At 39.4% G+C, this 17163-nt stretch overlaps 1 protein-coding gene across 1 annotated transcript; it reads left to right on the forward strand.

Annotated features, from left to right (window-relative positions):
* The first annotated feature begins 3298 nt into the window (after positions 1-3298).
* On the forward strand, positions 3299-14605 carry MMP7 (matrix metallopeptidase 7). Its single transcript, XM_004385877.2, has 6 exons — positions 3299-3406; positions 5884-6110; positions 6196-6344; positions 9980-10108; positions 11831-11992; positions 14264-14605. Exons 1-6 carry the CDS (start codon positions 3299-3301, stop codon positions 14290-14292), a joined length of 804 nt encoding a protein of 267 aa, XP_004385934.1. The 3' UTR covers positions 14293-14605.
* Positions 14606-17163: the final 2558 nt, after the last annotated feature.

The raw sequence follows: 17163 nt of genomic DNA on the forward strand, positions 1-17163 counted from the left end.
AATCAACTCCTTGTTCCTTCTCCTGTAAGCCTTGTCTCTGTAATAATAATACCACCACTATCCACCAAGTCCATTAAGCTTGGATCATCTTTGATTCTCTCTTCCTCATTCTTCTTCAGTCCCACTCCTCTTCTAGCCAGCCCCTAAGTGTTGGCTGATTTTTTTTTTTTTTTTAATCAATCCTACCTTCTAGAAATGTCTTTAATTCCCTCTTTCTTTTCCATCCCTAGCCATCGTCTTAGTTCAGTGCCTCATCATCCCTCTCTCACCTGGACCATCCTAACAACTTTTTGCTTGGTCTGTCTGCCTCTCTAAAATCCCTCTGCAGTGAGTCACTTCTCTTTCCACATTCTATCTTCAGAACAACCACAAAGAGTTTTCTCACATTATAAACATGGTTATGCTAATTTCTTCCTTTATATCATTCATTGAAATGCTTTAGGATAAAATTCAAACTCCCTGGCATACAAGGCTGGTTCTTCACAACTTGACCCCAGCCTGCTTTCCAAGCCACACAAGACCGCTCACTCTTCTCCATCCATACTCTCCTCCTTCTCTTCCCACATCACCTTCCTAGAATGCCCTTTCCCACAGGAGATCGCGGTTGTCCTCCAAAATCCAACTAAAATGCCACCTCCTATATGGATCTTTCCCCAGTTCCCATACGAAGGGCTGCCTGCTTCCTTCTCTGTGATTAAAGGCATTGTGTATCATAAGCATGTGGCACATTATTTTGTGCATATTTACCTCCATATATAGGCTCCCATGTGTCAGAATGGACTCCAGAGCAACTGATTTGTGTGTGTGTCTGTGTTTGTGTGTGTGTGTGTGTGTTTATACCCACCCCAGAGCATAAGCTTCTAAAGGCAGGACCTGGAACTTGATCCCACTGGATCACTTTTTCACTACTTATAATTTAGATGAAAGAGAGAAAAGAAGACTTCTTTCTCCCATCCTAAGGTGAACATCCAAGGGGTTTACTAAAATTCATTAAAAGTGTTTGCAATTTGTCCTGGTCTTTGACTTACTAAAAGTAGGTGGAAATATAAAAAATAAAATCCAGGGAATGCCTTTTGGTTTCAATTTAAAGAAAAGATCACTGAACATCTCATATAACTTCATTATTACCTGATCCAAATAAGGCTCATAAATATTAACTTATTCTATGAATGTTTACTGTACACCTGTTACATTCCAGGTATTGACTCAAGGGGAAAAAAGTCCCCAAGTATAACTGAACTTCTTTACACTACAACTATGCACAACCAAAACATCTCTGTAAAGAAATCAAATATAATTACTTTATCTGGAAATTTTTGCTTTTGCTGACACATGGTGCCAAATCTCCAGATTTTAGGAAATATCTGAATAATTAAAATTTTTAGTTCCTGATTATTTGGGGTGTTTCCCATGGTATAACAAAATGCCATGATATTTCCCAAGAAACTTATAACATGATGAAGGAGGCAGACCTATTACAAAGTAAAAAGGCAGCGTGGTGTGGTAGAAAGAGCACCGACTGGGAGTCATGACTGCTAATACTAGTTGTGTGACCTTGGGGAAATTAGTTAATATGTTTGGTCTCAACATCATCTTTGGTAAAATGAAGCAGTTGGACTAGAACCTCCAGATTGTGGGTCTTCAATTGCTTGTTTTAGCTGCCCTTGAGTGGACCCCTGACTCATGGCGACTCTACGTACAATGGAAAGAAATGTTATAATTGGTTGCAGATTCGGCCATCGTGATCCATAGGGGTTTCTATAGCTGATTTTCAGAAGTAGATCACCAGGCCTTTCTTCCTAGTCCGTCTTAGTCTCAAAGCTCCGCTGAAATCTCTTTAGCATCACACCAACATGCAAGCCTCCACTGACAAATTGGTGGTGACTGCACATAGTGCATTGACCAGGAATTGAACCCAGGTCTCTTGCACGGAAGGCAAGAATTCTACCACCAAACCACCGATGCCCCTCTTAATTGCTACATGTAGAATAATCGTTATGTGTATGGAGCACCAACCCAGCCCTACCTTTGGTACCTAGATCAAAGGTAGCAGCCAGAATCAGAGTGATTAGAGAAGAAAAAGATGTGAAGAAATGATTGCAAGTTGAAGGTCTAGCTTTGGGGAAACCTGTTACTACAGAATGTGAACCCTGATAGGTAGAGCAGATGAATAATCAAGTCCACCTTGGGGTTTGTTTTTTGTTTTTTCATATAATTCAAGAGGAATTGGGAACAGTGTTGACCACAAAGAAAAGAAATAATCTGATTAAAAGGAGACTTGAAGAAGGGAATTCTTTTTTTTTTAAGTAAGGTTACCAGCATGGATTACATTTTATTTTTTAATTGTGCTTTAAGTGAAAACTTACAGTTCAAGTTAGTTTCTCATACAAAAATTTATACACACATTGATATGTGACCATAGTTGCTCTCCCTACAATGTGACAGCACACTCCTCCTTTCCACCCTGGATTTCCCGTGTCCATTTAACCAGCTCCTGTCCTTTTTTGCCTTCTCATCTCACCTCTGGACAGGAGCTGCCCATTTAGACTCATGTATCTACTTGAGCTAAGAAGAACTCTCTTCACGAGTATCATTTTATGTCTTATAGTCCAGTCTAATTGAAGAAGGGAATCCTTACTGCTTCAGCTAAGGTGCCTACAAGGTGAGAGGGTAGAACCCAGGTTCTGCGCTGACCGCTGACCGAACCACAGAGCAGCACCTTCACCTCCCACCCCTGCATCTTTCTCTTCCATACAGGACCACGGGATGTTGGCAGCCTTCTACTTCTTAACTTCGGTGACTGTTATAGAGTGTTTGTTTTATAATTTAATAATTACAATTAAATAATCATCTGTTTGTATTTTTGTGCATGTTTTATACATTACAAACTCATTTTAAAATCTTTTAAAGATACATGGTACAATAGTATCCCACACGATGCTCCCAAAAATCTAACACTGAGAAAACATGCCTCTCCGAATAGTAATTTGCTTCTGGCAATTAAACTGTGTTTTCTCACTGATTCGATTTATTCAGCAGACAGAAAAAAAAAAAAAATCCTTTGAAAGACAAATACATTGCTTGCCTCCTGCCAGTAAGAATATACTACTTCCTCGTTGTCATTAATGAAAAATAACATACACTTTCAAAGTTCTGTAGACACTGAAAAGAAAGAAAACACTCATATGAGTCACCTATTTCCACATTCAGGGCTGAGAAGCTATATAAATATCTCCAGCCTCTGGCAGAAAACACTAAACCACCATAAGTCTGAGAACAATAGTCCCTTGATGCAGCTATGTGGCTTGTGGTGCTGGGCGCCGTGTGTCTACTGCACAGCAGCCTGGCCCTGCCGCTGCCCCAGGAGGCAGGAGGCATGAGTGAGCAGCAGTGGAAACAGGCTCAGGTATGTTGAAGCCCACTTGCCTCATTGGGCCTCGGTGGTCTTGCCATCACCAATAGGAAGCATGTTTTTCAGTTATTTGTCCTTCCATGTTAGTACTGCGATGTATTTTCTTTTCAGTAATTTTTCTGCTTACAAAAGCAATGCATGCTTTAATTAAGCAGCAGTTAAGAGGAGGCTTTAGAGGTTTCTCAAACTGGTTTCAACTCCTCCACTCACTGTGTAGATGAATTTAGGACTGTTATTAAACTTCTCTGAGCATCAGTTTTCCAATTTGGAAGCTGGAGATAATAGGAGTGTCGATGAAATAAGAGTGTTGTGATGCATTTAGCACAGTGCCTGCAACAGTGTTCATACTCAATAAAGTTGTTATTGTTGTTATTACTTATTATAACTTGAGATTCTTTTCATAAAGAGCATGGAGTATTGTCCCTTAAGGTGACGGCTACCTATAAGGGAAAGACTTGAAGTCAGAAGAGGTAGGTAGAAGTGACAACTTTCTATTTCAAGTCGATGATGGTGGGCAAGGCCTGACTTCTAACTCTGTTTTCTCATGTGTTCGATGGGAATAATAACACTATGTGTTTTATACCTCACAGGATCAGTCTAACAAATACATGAAGCTATAATGCCAACTAGCATGTTGTAACAGTTACAGATTGTAAAGCACTTCCTTATACATAATGTCATTCAGTCTTCAGCTGGGAAAAAGAGGAAACCAAAGTTAAGTTGATTCAGATACTTGCTAGTGGCAGAGATTGGAGTCAGGAACTAGTTCTCTAGCTTCAAAAACCATGTTCTTTCCAATATACTACTCAATAAGCAGTGTAGTAAGTGTAAATAATTATCATTTGGTAAAATAATGGAATGTTTACCCTGAAGTATTGTTTATAAAGGTAAGAAAAGTCAAGTTCTATTTCATATTGACTTTTAAAAAGTCCCAGTGATAGACTGAACCACATGAAATTATTATTATTTTTTTTTACCTTCAAAACAGCAATTACATATGGTGCAACCTAATGGATTCTCCAAAATGAATACATTTGCAAGAGCATTTGGCCCCTTCACTTATCATACTGATGATTAACAAACTAGAGGGTGGTCAGTTAGGTTTAACAGAGGCAGGAAAATTCATCCCAAGGACACAGGCACATTTCTTGCAGAGTATGTCTTTGTAAAGTCTGTAGCTCTGGAAGATTAAAATGGGTTATTTGTTTTTAAAATAAGGGTTTAATTCCTAACTGCCATGGATGAACAATAAGTATTTGTTGTATTGAATGAAACACAGTCATTGGTAACAGGGAGAGAGGGCACCATATTAATAAGGTTACTTACATAAAGTGAATACTCCTGAGAGGTTCTGAGACAAGTAACCCTTACCATCTACTCCAAAATACACTGCAGATTAGTGAGCCAATGTTTAAACCATTCCAACAACAATACTATCATGCATTATAAAACCCTTTACATTTTTCTAACAAAATGGGCTTTGGAATCGGAATACTTGAGTTCAAATACTGACTCCTTCAGTTACTCATGGGATGACCTTGTGCAAGTTATTTTACTTCTTTGAACCCTGCTGATTCATATATAAAATAGAGATAACAATGCCATATATTCCTCACAGGGTGGATATGAGGTTTAAACGAGATAAGTATGTAAACCTGCCGGGTGCACCGTTGGTGCTTAATAAATGTTATTGTGAAGTTGCTGCTGTTGTTATTTCATGCATTTTTTGTTTGTTTTCATGTGTTTAGGCTGCTGCACTTCCATCCTTTAAGAAATTCCCAGGGACCCAGTTGAGCTTGGAATAGGTCTGAGAGACCTGCTTTATCCTGCAACTCCCCAGAAATCGGTTTTACTAGGGATTTAACAGTGGAACGGGCACTGGACTGGGAGTTAGGAAACTTGAGGTCCAGTTCTGCTACTCATATAATATGTGAACCTGGCAAATCACTTCACTGCTATGAGCTTCAGTTTCTTCACCTTAAACTAAATAATCTAGAATGATTTCCCAGGGCTAAAATTTTAAGACCCTCTAACCCTAGCTGGGACCAGATCTCAACAGAATCTTAGGTGGGCTGGTTGACTTTGGATCTCCCCCACAAATCCTATGATGCTGAGGGAAGGTCTCCGTTGTGCCCCTTGTGGACATACTAGGGTACTCTTCATGACCGGCCCTTACAAACAAGTCTATGTTTTATAAAGTGTACAACGTGGTTTTCCTTGAAACATCTAATGGGACAAAACAGAAATTGAGGGCCTCTTCTCTTTTGCTCATGAAATGGGATGACAGTGCTTCATTATCAATATTAAATATTCTCCCCACTAATGCATATATATTTAATTTGGTGACAATGTAACTATTCTGCCTTCAAACCAGTATTTGAATCCACAGGAATCCGAGGCAAAAGACATGCAGACTTCTAAGATAAAAGAAGAAAATAAACAAGAATCTCAAATCACTCTCTTTTCCATAGAACTATCTCATGAGATTTTATTCGCGTGACACCAAAGCAAGAGATGACAACAGTATAGAAGTCAAACTCAAGAAGATGCAAAAGTTCTTTGGCCTGCCTGTAACTGGAATATTAAGCTCCCATGTCACAGAAATAATGCAGAAGCCCAGATGTGGGGTGCCAGATGTTTTAGAATACTCACTGTTCCCAAAAAGCCCAAAATGGACTTCCAAAGTAGTCACCTACAGGTTAGTTCTGCATTGGCTCATTTTGGCAAACACAATAAAGTCCTTTACCTAAGAGATTAAATAATGTTTTTCTGTTTGCTGCCAGGGTCCTATCATATACTCGAGACTTACCACGTGCCACAGTGGATTCGTTAGTGGCAAAGGCCTTAAACATGTGGAGCAAAGAGATCCCACTAAGCTTCAAGAGAGTTAGCTGGGGAACTGCTGATATCAGGATTGGCTTTGCCAGAGGAGGTAAGATGCGTTAGGCTAATTCTGTGTGCTATTTTATTTGTTTGTTGTTTATATTAGTGCCCTCTTCATTCCAGGATTTAAAACCTTTAATGATATATTTTTTCAGCAATATGATTACACTTTCTCTGTTCTGTTCATTTAGAGCCATTTTTTATAGAAGAGTTGGCAAAGTACAGACCATGAGCCAAATCCAGCCACTGCCTGTTTTTGTAAATGAAGTTTTATTGGAACACAGCCACAGTCCTTTACCTATTCTCTATGACTGCTTTTGGGCTACAATGGCAGAGTCGAATAACTGGGACAGAGACTAGCCACAAAGTCTAAATTACTTATCATCTGGCCCTTTACATAAAAAGTTTGCCAGCCCTGTTTTGCAGCTTGAATTAGATATGTTGTTAGGTTGTTGCTGTTGGATGCCACGATCCCATGTGACATAGTAGAACTGTCCCATAGGGTTTTCTAGGCTGTAATCTTTACAGGAGAAACCCTGGTGGCATAGTGGTTAAGTGCTATGGCTGCTAACCAAAAGGATGGCAGTTCAAGTCCACCAGGCGCTCCTTGGAAACTCTACGGGGCAGTCACTCTGTCCTGTAGGGTCGCTGTGAGTCAGAATTGACTCTACAGCAATGGGTAATCTTTACAGGAGCAGATCACCAGGTCTTTCTCCCATGGAGCCACTAGGTGAGTTCAAACCACCAATGTTTGGCAGCCGAGTATTTAACTGTTGCCCCACCATATATAATATATGTTGTTGTTAGCTGCCATGAAGTCACCCCCAACTCATGGTAACTTCATGCACAACAGAAGAAAATGCTGCCTAATCCAGCACCATCCCCATGATCGGTGGTAGATCAGACCGTTTTTGTGATCCATAGGGTTTTCATTGGCTGATTTTTGCAAGTAGATCACCAGGCCTTTCTTCCTAGTCCATCTTAGTCTGGAAACTCCACTGAAGCCTGTTCAGCATCATAGCAACATGCAAGCCTCCACTGACAGATGGCTGATGGCTGTGCATGAGGTATATTGGCCAGGAATCGAACCCGAGTCTTCCTGTGGAAGGCAATATATAGATCTCTCTATATATATTTATAAATTTCTAATATATCTAGGAGCCCTAGTGGTGCAATGGTTAAGCTCTCAGCTGCTAACTGAAAAGCTGGCTATTCCAACCCACCCAGTGGCTCCTCAGGAGAAAGACCTGGTGATCTGCTCCCATAAAGATTACAGCCTAGAAAACCCTATGGGGCAGTTCTACTGTGTCACATGGGGTTGCTATGAGTTGAAAACTGATCTGATGGCACCTAACAACAACAGCTAGCATTAACATGAAACCAGGAGAAAGATTTACAGCTTCCAAAAGGCTTCAAGTGGTCTCTAAGAGTTAGGACAGCCTGTGGCCTGCTGCCAACTCCCTTCAAGTAGAAAAAATGTAGAAAATGGAGAGCTTTCATATTAAAGGCCTTAAAGAGATATAGCACATATTCATGAACTGCTATTAATTGCTAGTGTTTCATGATGCAAATTTAGACCAAAAAATTGTTGGCTATTTTGGTCTGTTCCAATATTAAACTGCCTGTGTACTATGAATTTAGCTAAAATTTGAACTTCAGCCATAATATTGACAACACCGAAGCAAATGTTATAGAAAGCGTTAATCATGGTACCAGACATTTTCTAAGAACTGGATAAGGCCTGACACCAATTTGAAGATAAACGGCTCTAGATCACCAGTAGGACTATTAAAAATTTATTTTTTTTAATCAAACTATGACACACACTTTTTTACCGACAGATAAGTCTCTCTTTCAAAGTCTAGCTACATTTTAGACACAATTACACGATCTTGGTCATTTGGGTTTCTTGTCAATAGTAGATAAAAAGTAGTCATTTTAAAGAGGGAGAAAAAAAAGCAGCTTCTGGAGGCAGACACTGTGTCTTACTCATTACTCTACCCCTTAGGGTTGGCATAAAATGGTGCTCCAAAAATATTTTTGATAGATGGATCAATGAACAGGGAGCAGTGGCGAGAGCTGAGATTAGGCAGGTGTACAAAGTGAGACCCAAAGGTCTCACTTGTTTGCTCTATGGAGGAACTTCGGTTTTATTACCTTAGGCTAGTTGTTGGTTGCCCGCAAGACAATTCCATCCTTAGGCTAGTAGTGGGTTTTTTTTTTTTTTTTTTTCCATTAAAAAATGCATACACAAATTATTTTGTGACATTGGGTGCAACTCCTGCAATATGCCAGCACTCTCCCTCTTTCCCTTTCCACCTTGGGTTTTCCATGTCCATTTGTCCAGTTTTCCTGTCCATTCCTGCCTTCTCATCTTTGCTTTTGGGCAGGTGTGCCCATTTAGTCTCCTATACTTGATTGAACTAAGAAGCACATCTCTTACATGTGTTATTGTTTGTTTTATAGCTCTATCTAATCTTTGGCTGAAAGGTGGACTTCAGGAGTGGCTTCAGTGCTGAGTTAGCAGGGTGTCCGGGGGCCATAGTCTCGGGGGTTTCTCCAGTCTCTGTCTGTCAGACCAGTAAGTCTGGTCTTTTTTTGTGAATTTGAATTTTGTTCTACATTTTTCTCCCGCTCTGCCTGGGACTCTAGTTCTTCTAGGCTCAGGCTGGTGGAAGCTGTGGTATTTGTGGTCCATTAGTCCTTTGGACTAATATTTTCCTCGTGTCTTTCGTTTTCATCCTCCTTTGCACAATAGATGTATCTTAGATGGCTGCTCACAAGCTTTTAAGACCCCAGATGCTACTCACCAAAGTAAGATGTACACCATTTTCTTTATGAATTATGCTAGGCCAACTGACTTAGATGTCCCCCGAGACCATAGTCCCCTGTCCTCAGACCCAGTAAGCCAGTCCCTCAAGGTGTCTGGATGTGTCTAGGAAGCTTCTATGACTTTGCCTTGTTCAAGTTGTGCTGACTTCCCCAACATTGTGTGTTCTTTCCCTTCACAAAGTTAACACTTGTCTGCTATCTAGTTAGTGACTTCCCCTCCCATCCTCCCCCACCCCCACCCCCACCCCCCCGTAACCAGTAACCATCAAAGACTGCTTTTTTCTGTGTGTAAACCTTGTCTTGGGTTGTTATAATAGTGATCTCATACAATATATGTCCTTTTGTAATTGACTTATTTCACTCAGCGTAATGTAAAAATTCATTTTAAGAGACCTTAAGCATAGTTCTCCAAAAGACTGCCCACTATACCCGCAAATAATAAACTACGTTTTTAAGAAAAATTATACTAATGGTACACAAGTTACTCGCTGAATGCAGTACTCACACTCATTCTTCCTCCCACCACCATCTAGCCAACCAAAGTGATCAAATTTAACAAGCACTGAAATGCAAACTTAAGTTAGATGTAAATGTTTTTCAAGCTTTGTATCCAGTAAGCATTCAATATACGGTGGTTATCAGTGAGGAGCAGTGGTTCTGGGAAAAATAAAGTGCAACACATATGCTGAGGATAAACACCCAAGCCACCTGTGTACGCAATTGGCTGCTTGTAACTGCAATGCAGACAACTTGGATTGGATTTCCTTCTACCCTCAATAAACAGAAACAGAAAAGAGAAAATGGCTGGAGATAAATTCAGTCACTAAGGACAATCACCCTATTTTCTTTCAGCTCATGGGGACTATAACCCATTTGATGGACCTGGAAATACTCTGGCTCATGCCTTTGCACCGGGGCCAGACCTAGGAGGAGATGCTCACTTTGACGAGGATGAAAGCTGGACTGATGGTGGCAAGATTGGTATAGCATTCCATATCTCTTCTACTATACATTTTTTTAATCCCAAACTTCTTATACTAACTTTACTTTTGTAATTGTTTTAATTTATAATATTTATTGAGTCCTCGCTAAGTGCCAACCTCTGTACTATAGGCTTTAAACCCATTACCTCATTTAACATCCTCATAATGCTACATACACAGAAGACAGAAGCTCAGGCTATGGCATCAAGCACTATCAGGTTCAATTTTCTGTACCTCTACCAATCACTTACTGTGTGTCCTTGGGCAAGTTGTTTGAGTTCTCTGAGTCTCAGTTTCCTCATTTATGTAATGAGTATATAAATAGCCCTGCCCCAGGGTTGTTTTTAGAATTAAATGAGATAATGGTTACATCGTGCTCGGCACAGTGCTTGGAATATATAAAGAATTCAATAAATTACAGTTCTTTCTATACATTTCCCAAAAATGAATTTTTAAAATGGAGGAGAAAGAGAAGCCAAGGTGCTGTGATATTTAAAAATTTAATGGTGGTGGCTGTACAACATTGTGAATATACTTAATGTCACAATGCCACTGAACTGTACATTTAAAAATGGTTTAAACGGCAAACTTCATGTTATATATATGCTTGTATATATATACATATATATGTTTTTTACCACAATTTAAAAAAAATTACATACAATTCTTGGCTTACTCACTATTGTTCACGTCAAAAAGAACCAATACAATGACCCAGCCCACCACATTCACCCCTTTACAGAGTAGATCACAGACACATCAGAGAATGAAAGGAGAGGCGCTCTGGCATAAATAATCCTACCTGGAGACAATTCTTAAAAAGTCGCTACTCACTGACCCTGAAAGAGAAGGTAGTACTTGTGTTTGGCAGTGGAGATTCACCAAAATTCAAACAAAGTAGTGATGATGCCTTGCTGTAAAAATCTAACCTACATAAAAATTGAAAGGTTGCCTTTTTTTCTCATCTTGCATATATTTTCATGCTTTTTTCTTCCTACTCAAGGTAAGTTAAAGTTAGCTTCCTTCAATCTAATACAGCTGGAGCTCTAACCACTGCTCAAACTCAAATACTTATACTTTCCCCTTATTTGCAAAGCCTTTCTTTGAGTCCTCAGGAGAGAAAAGGATATCCGGTTGCCGTTAAGTCAGTTCCAACTCGAATATGTAATACAGTTTAATGAAACAGAAAACAAAAACAAAACCCAGCATTGCCTGGAGATCCTGCCTTTCACTTTTGGCTTCTAAAAGCCAACTTTCTCTCTTCTGATATTGAGAGTCACTATCATTTATTGAATAGCCAATATTTTCCAGATACTGGGCAACTCTAATCATTATGACAAATCTGCAAGGTGGGAATTATTCTCTCTGTTTAACAGATGAGGAACTGAGACTCGATATCAATTAATTTGTCCAGAGTTGCACCTGGGCCAGGCCTATAAGGAGATGCGGGGTTTCAAATCTAGATTTTAATGCCTCTAAAGCTTTTACTTTCCACTACAGAGTAGCCTGCCTGAGTAATTACATAAGAAGCAAACAGGCAGAAAAACATTACATTTTTTTTTAAAAAAAGCAGAAGTGGTGATGAGATTTAAGCACTACTGTTCTGGTTCTCCTTTTATCCCATCCTCTCCTTTGAAGGCCTAGAGACAAATAAGTAAACTACGGAGGATTGAGAGTTGGGCATTTCTACAGTTACTGCATGCTACTTCTTCTGTTGTAGGAATTAACTTCTTGTATGCCGCAGCTCATGAACTTGGCCATTCTTTGGGGCTGGGCCATTCATCAGATCCTAATGCAGTGATGTATCCAACATACGCAAATGCAGATCCCAAGAATTTCAAACTTTCACAAGATGATATCAAAGGCATTCAGAAGCTATATGGTAATGCTTATAACTTCAAATAAGGGGATTTTACATTGTCTCTTTAGGTTGGGCTTGCAAGAGAAAGGTTGGGAAATAGCTACTTAGCTGGAAAAACACATTGGAATGTAAATCCAAAAGCCTATTGAGGGAAGAAAGTGGAGACCATAGATATTCAAAATTTACAGGCTATTTTAAAATATGAGGATGCCAATTTTAAATTTTCAGGACTACGACATTATTTGGTGAAATGATGAAAATAAAACTATCAGGGTTTTTTCAAGCTGCTCATCCATTTTAATGCCTTGCTCTGTTTAAATACTTCAGGAGAGCCTGCCCCCGCAGGAGTGGGCTAAAGGAACATAACACCTTCCTTCTTAGCTGCCCATTCTCAAGGATTTGGCCCTAGATGCCTGAAAGTGATCCAGTGTTTCCTGCTTGCATATATATGTGGGGGAAGGGTTAATCATGGACAATGACTGCTTACAGCTGCTAGTCCTGAAGCTTATGAATAGCCCTAGCATCCCATGTACCAATCCACCCTTTTTTGTGTTCAAGTCTCTAATTCAGTACAAAAAAAAGCTGATTTGCCTGATCAATTCAGAAATAGTAAGATGAGAAATTATATCAAAAAGCAAGGATAAAAGTTATGTCTCTGCAGAAAGATGAGAAAAGTAAAGTTCAAAGAGACTAACTATCCAAGGTCACACGGCTACCAAGTGCTTGAACAATGGTTCCGAGCTAGAACTGTGTGAATTCGTACTCTTCCTACTACACCTGTCTGCCTATCACTACTTGGTAAGTTTTTAAAAGTAATCCAGGAGAGAGAATACAAAATGACATCTTTAGGTCTGCAGCTATACTTTCATTAAGCTTTTTCAGAAAAATATCAGGATGATAAGCATACGCTGCAAACAGATTACATGAGTACTGGATGATCAGAAAAACAAGGGCAGCGCTTCCACATAATAGTGTTCTTAAGAGAAATTATTCCTAACAGATATTTGACCTAAACTATTTGTTTCATTGTATAGCAGTGCTAAAGCATCTTCCCTTACCACAGAAACAGTGCTCCTAAATATAAAAACGTTTTACCATGGAATGAAAATTTTAATTATTTCTTTAACATTTATTGAAGTCTACCAATTACAAGTAGTTACTGAACTTAGAATTTATTATAAATCAACATTTCTTATACTGTGTTTCCCAGAACACTAGTCCCCCGAAAAGTCAATCCCCCAAAAAAGGACGCTATGGAGAAATAAATTCAAGAAATACTACCTATGTATTTCAGATGAATAGGATGTAAAGACTACTGAACAAACATTGTCTAATCCAGTGTTTCCTAAATTATAACCCGTTTTATGGAACACTCGTTGAGACCCCACAGAATAGCATTTTAGAGAACACGCTTGGGAAAATGCTATGTAACTATACCCTAAAGATCTGATTCAACAAACTGCTACAGTCAGAAAGCTCACAAAACATGGAGTATTGGTAAGGTTGTCACAAACAAAACAGAAAACATTACCCTTCCCTTACATAAAACTGTGGAACTCATGGAACATTCTACAGAATTCTATGACTACCTTAGAAGCTTAAGACAAACATGAAGGGAATGAAGTTTCTGAGTCAGACTGATTAAATTTAACAGAAGATGACAGACTGGTACATTAAATCCTTAAGTATTAGAACAAAGAGGTACCCTTACTCAAAGTTGGAAAGAGGTAACTTCTGGACAAAAGAAAGTAGGATATAATTATATTGGTTGTAAACTTAGGGAGTTCATTAACCCAAGAACTAAACAGGAGCAGAAAATATAGATTCAAAAGAAAGTCATTAAACTGATGGATGCAAGATTATTCCCAATGTTTTTTCAGAATAATAAAAATAATACCTAAAATGCATCAAGTACTTACAGTGTACCAAACACTTCTCATTTTAATCCAACAGCCCAATGAAATGGTATTATCCCATTTTGCAGATGGGTAATCTACAACCAAGAGAGGTTAGATAGTAATTTAGCCAACATCACAGAGCTAGCAAAATAGCAGAGACAGGATGCAAAGGCATCTATCTGACCTCCAGGGCCCACACTCATAACCACTATGCAACAGTGCCTTCTTAGCCTTTGGAGGATGTTCTTCAGAACCTTTGTCCCAGGCACAGAACATTGAGCTACGTAAATGATAAACTGTACATACTATTCTATTTCATGCATTTTTATAGTCTTAGGATGACTTCTATGTGTTTCATACCATGTCAGAGTATTCTTATTTTCTCTCTTAACAGGGAAGAGAAGTAATTCAGCAAACAATTAAAAACTTCAGGGAGAACATCCATTCATTCATTGGATTCTATATCATTGTTCCCCAACCAGAATTAACACTATGTCCTGCACTCCATTTGGTACTTACCTCATCCTTCCTTATACTGTGGTTGGTTTTGCATGTCTCTCTCTCCTGTGGAGTACAAACTCCATGGAACTACTGTGTCTCATTCATCTAGACTCTCTTCAAGCAACTTGCACTTGGTACAACTACCCCATTGCCATCAAGTCTATTCCAACTCATAGTGACCCTAAAGAACAAAGTAGAACTGCCCCATAGGGTTTCCAAGGCTGTAAATCTTTACAGAAGCAGACTGCCACATCTTTCTCCCACGGAGCATCTGGTGGGTGCCAACCAATGACCTTTCAGTTAGCAGCCAAGTGCTTTAACCACTGCACCACCAGGGCCCCACTTGCACTTGATAGACTTCAATACATGTTAAAATAAAAAAGCAATTAAAATAATGAAATAATTAAAATTTTCATTCCATGGTAAAACGATTTTATATTTGGGAGCACTGTTTCTGTGGTAAGGGAAGATATTTTGGCTTTGCAATACAATGAAATCAAAAACTAAGACAAAAAAAAAAAATTCTACATTATTTTGGGGTCCTGATTTGAATCTCATCACATCACTACATGGAAGAAGTGGCCACTTTACCTCTTTATTGTTTATAAGTGTAGCCCAAAGTTGTATTAAGTTCCCTTATCCTTTGAGATTTAAATAGTTTTAGCCCAAGCCCTCACTATGAGTCTTCTGGGAAGTTCAATTCTCCCACAAAATGTCAGTGAATTCCCAGGGACTTACATTCTCATAGTCACTTCTGACTCCAGGTTTCTGTTCCTGGGCCTGATTTCACTGCATCTCACCTGCCACAGCTGCTGTGTTCCCTTTCCTCTGCCCCATATGAACTCAGATATTGTCTCTGTCATGGATTGAATTATGTCCCCCAAAAAATGTGTGTATCAATTTGGCTGGGCCATGATTCCCAGTACTGTGTCATTGTCCTCCATTTTGTGATTGTAATTTTATGTTAAAGAGGATTAGGGTGGGATTTTAACACCCTTCCTAAGGTCACATCCCTGATCCAATGTAAAGGGAGTTTCCCTGGGGTGTGGCCTGCACCACCCTTTATCTCTTGTAAGAGATAAAAGGAAAGGGAAGCAAGCAGAGAGTGGGGGACGTCATACTACCAAGAAAGTAGTGCCAGGAGCAGAGCGCGTCTTTTGGACCTGAGGTTCCTGCACTGAGATGCTTCCAGACCAAGGGAAGATCTAATGACACGGACCTTCCTCCAGCGTCAACAGAAAAAGCATTCCCTTGGAGCTGACGCCCTGAATTTGGACTTGTAGCCTACCGGACTGTGAGAGAATAAACTTCTCTCTGTTAAAGCCATCCACTTGTGGTATCTCTGTTATAGCAGCACTAGATGACTAAGACAGTCTCACCCTCTTTTAATTTTCTCCAAACCAGCTCCACAAGGCTTTTGTGATACTGCAGACTTTACTGAAATTCGCATCAGCAATGGGGTCTTACCAGGATCACAATAGAGGTTCCTGGACAGAGCTGGAAAAGGATGTAGAACAAAATTCTAACACACACAAAAAAGACCAGATTTACTGGCCTGACTGGAGAAACCCCGAGAGTATGGTCCCCAGACACCCTTTTAGCTCAGTGGTGAAGTCACTCCCGAAGTTCACTGTTCAGCTGGGGATTGGACAGCCTTATGAAACAAAATGGGACTAATGAGGCACAGCAGTCCAGGGACAAGGACTAGTAGGCAGGAGAGGACAAGCTGGTGATAGGGAACCCAAGGTTGAGAAGGGACAGTGTTGACATGGCGTGGGGTTGTTAACCATTGTCACAGGGCAATATGTGTACTAACCATTTAATGAGAAACTATTTGTTCTGCAAACCTTCATCTAAGGTACAAAAAAAAAAAAAAAAAAAATTATCTATGTGAGATCAAATTGACAACAGCAACTCAAAAGGTTTGATGGGAAACCTGGGGGGCAGTGAGTTGAAGATAATGGTGATGGAATAATTTGGAAAAGGATAGTGAGAATAGCAGCACAACTGGAAGAATGTAATCGATGTCACTGAATTGTACATGTAGAAACTTTTGAAACGGTGTAACTTTGGCTATGAATGTTTTCACCAAAAAAAAAAAGGTCCTCCAAGGTTGAGAAGGGAGCCTGTTGACGTGTGGGGTTGTTAACCAATGTCATAAAACAATATGTGTACTGACTGTTTAATGAGAAACTATTTGTTCTGTAAACCTTCATCTAAAGTACAATATATACATACATATATAAAAATTTTTTTTTAAAAATGGGGTCTTACATTACACAAAGGCAATGAAATTGAACCAAATTGAAATAGGATATTATCCCTATCCTTCAAATCCTTTGGAGTCCCTGGATGGTGTGAACAATTAATGTGCTCAGCTGCTAACTAAAAGGCTGCAGGTTCAATTCCACCCAGAGGCACCTTGAAAGAAAGGCTTGGTAATCTACTTCAGAAAAATCAGTCACTGAAAATCCTATGGAGCACAGCTCTACTCTGATACAAATGGGGTTGCCATGAGTCAGAATCTACTCGATGGCAACTGGACAAATCCTTGACCTACCCCAGCATCAGGAATTTATCACTGGCCATTTACTTCTGCAGGATCTAGCCTCATGCCACATCCTCAGACTCCATTCATTTTTTTTTTCCTAAATTTTATTTCTTTTTGTTGTTGTTGTTGTTGAGAATATACACAGCAGAACATATACCAATTCAGCAGTTTCTACATGTACAATTCAGTGACACGGATTACATTCTTTGAGTTGTACAACCATTCTCACCCTCTTTTTCTGA

The sequence above is a fragment of the Trichechus manatus genome, unplaced genomic scaffold (genome assembly GCF_000243295.1).
Source record: "Trichechus manatus latirostris isolate Lorelei unplaced genomic scaffold, TriManLat1.0 scaffold00148, whole genome shotgun sequence".
Lineage (NCBI taxonomy): Eukaryota > Metazoa > Chordata > Mammalia > Sirenia > Trichechidae > Trichechus > Trichechus manatus.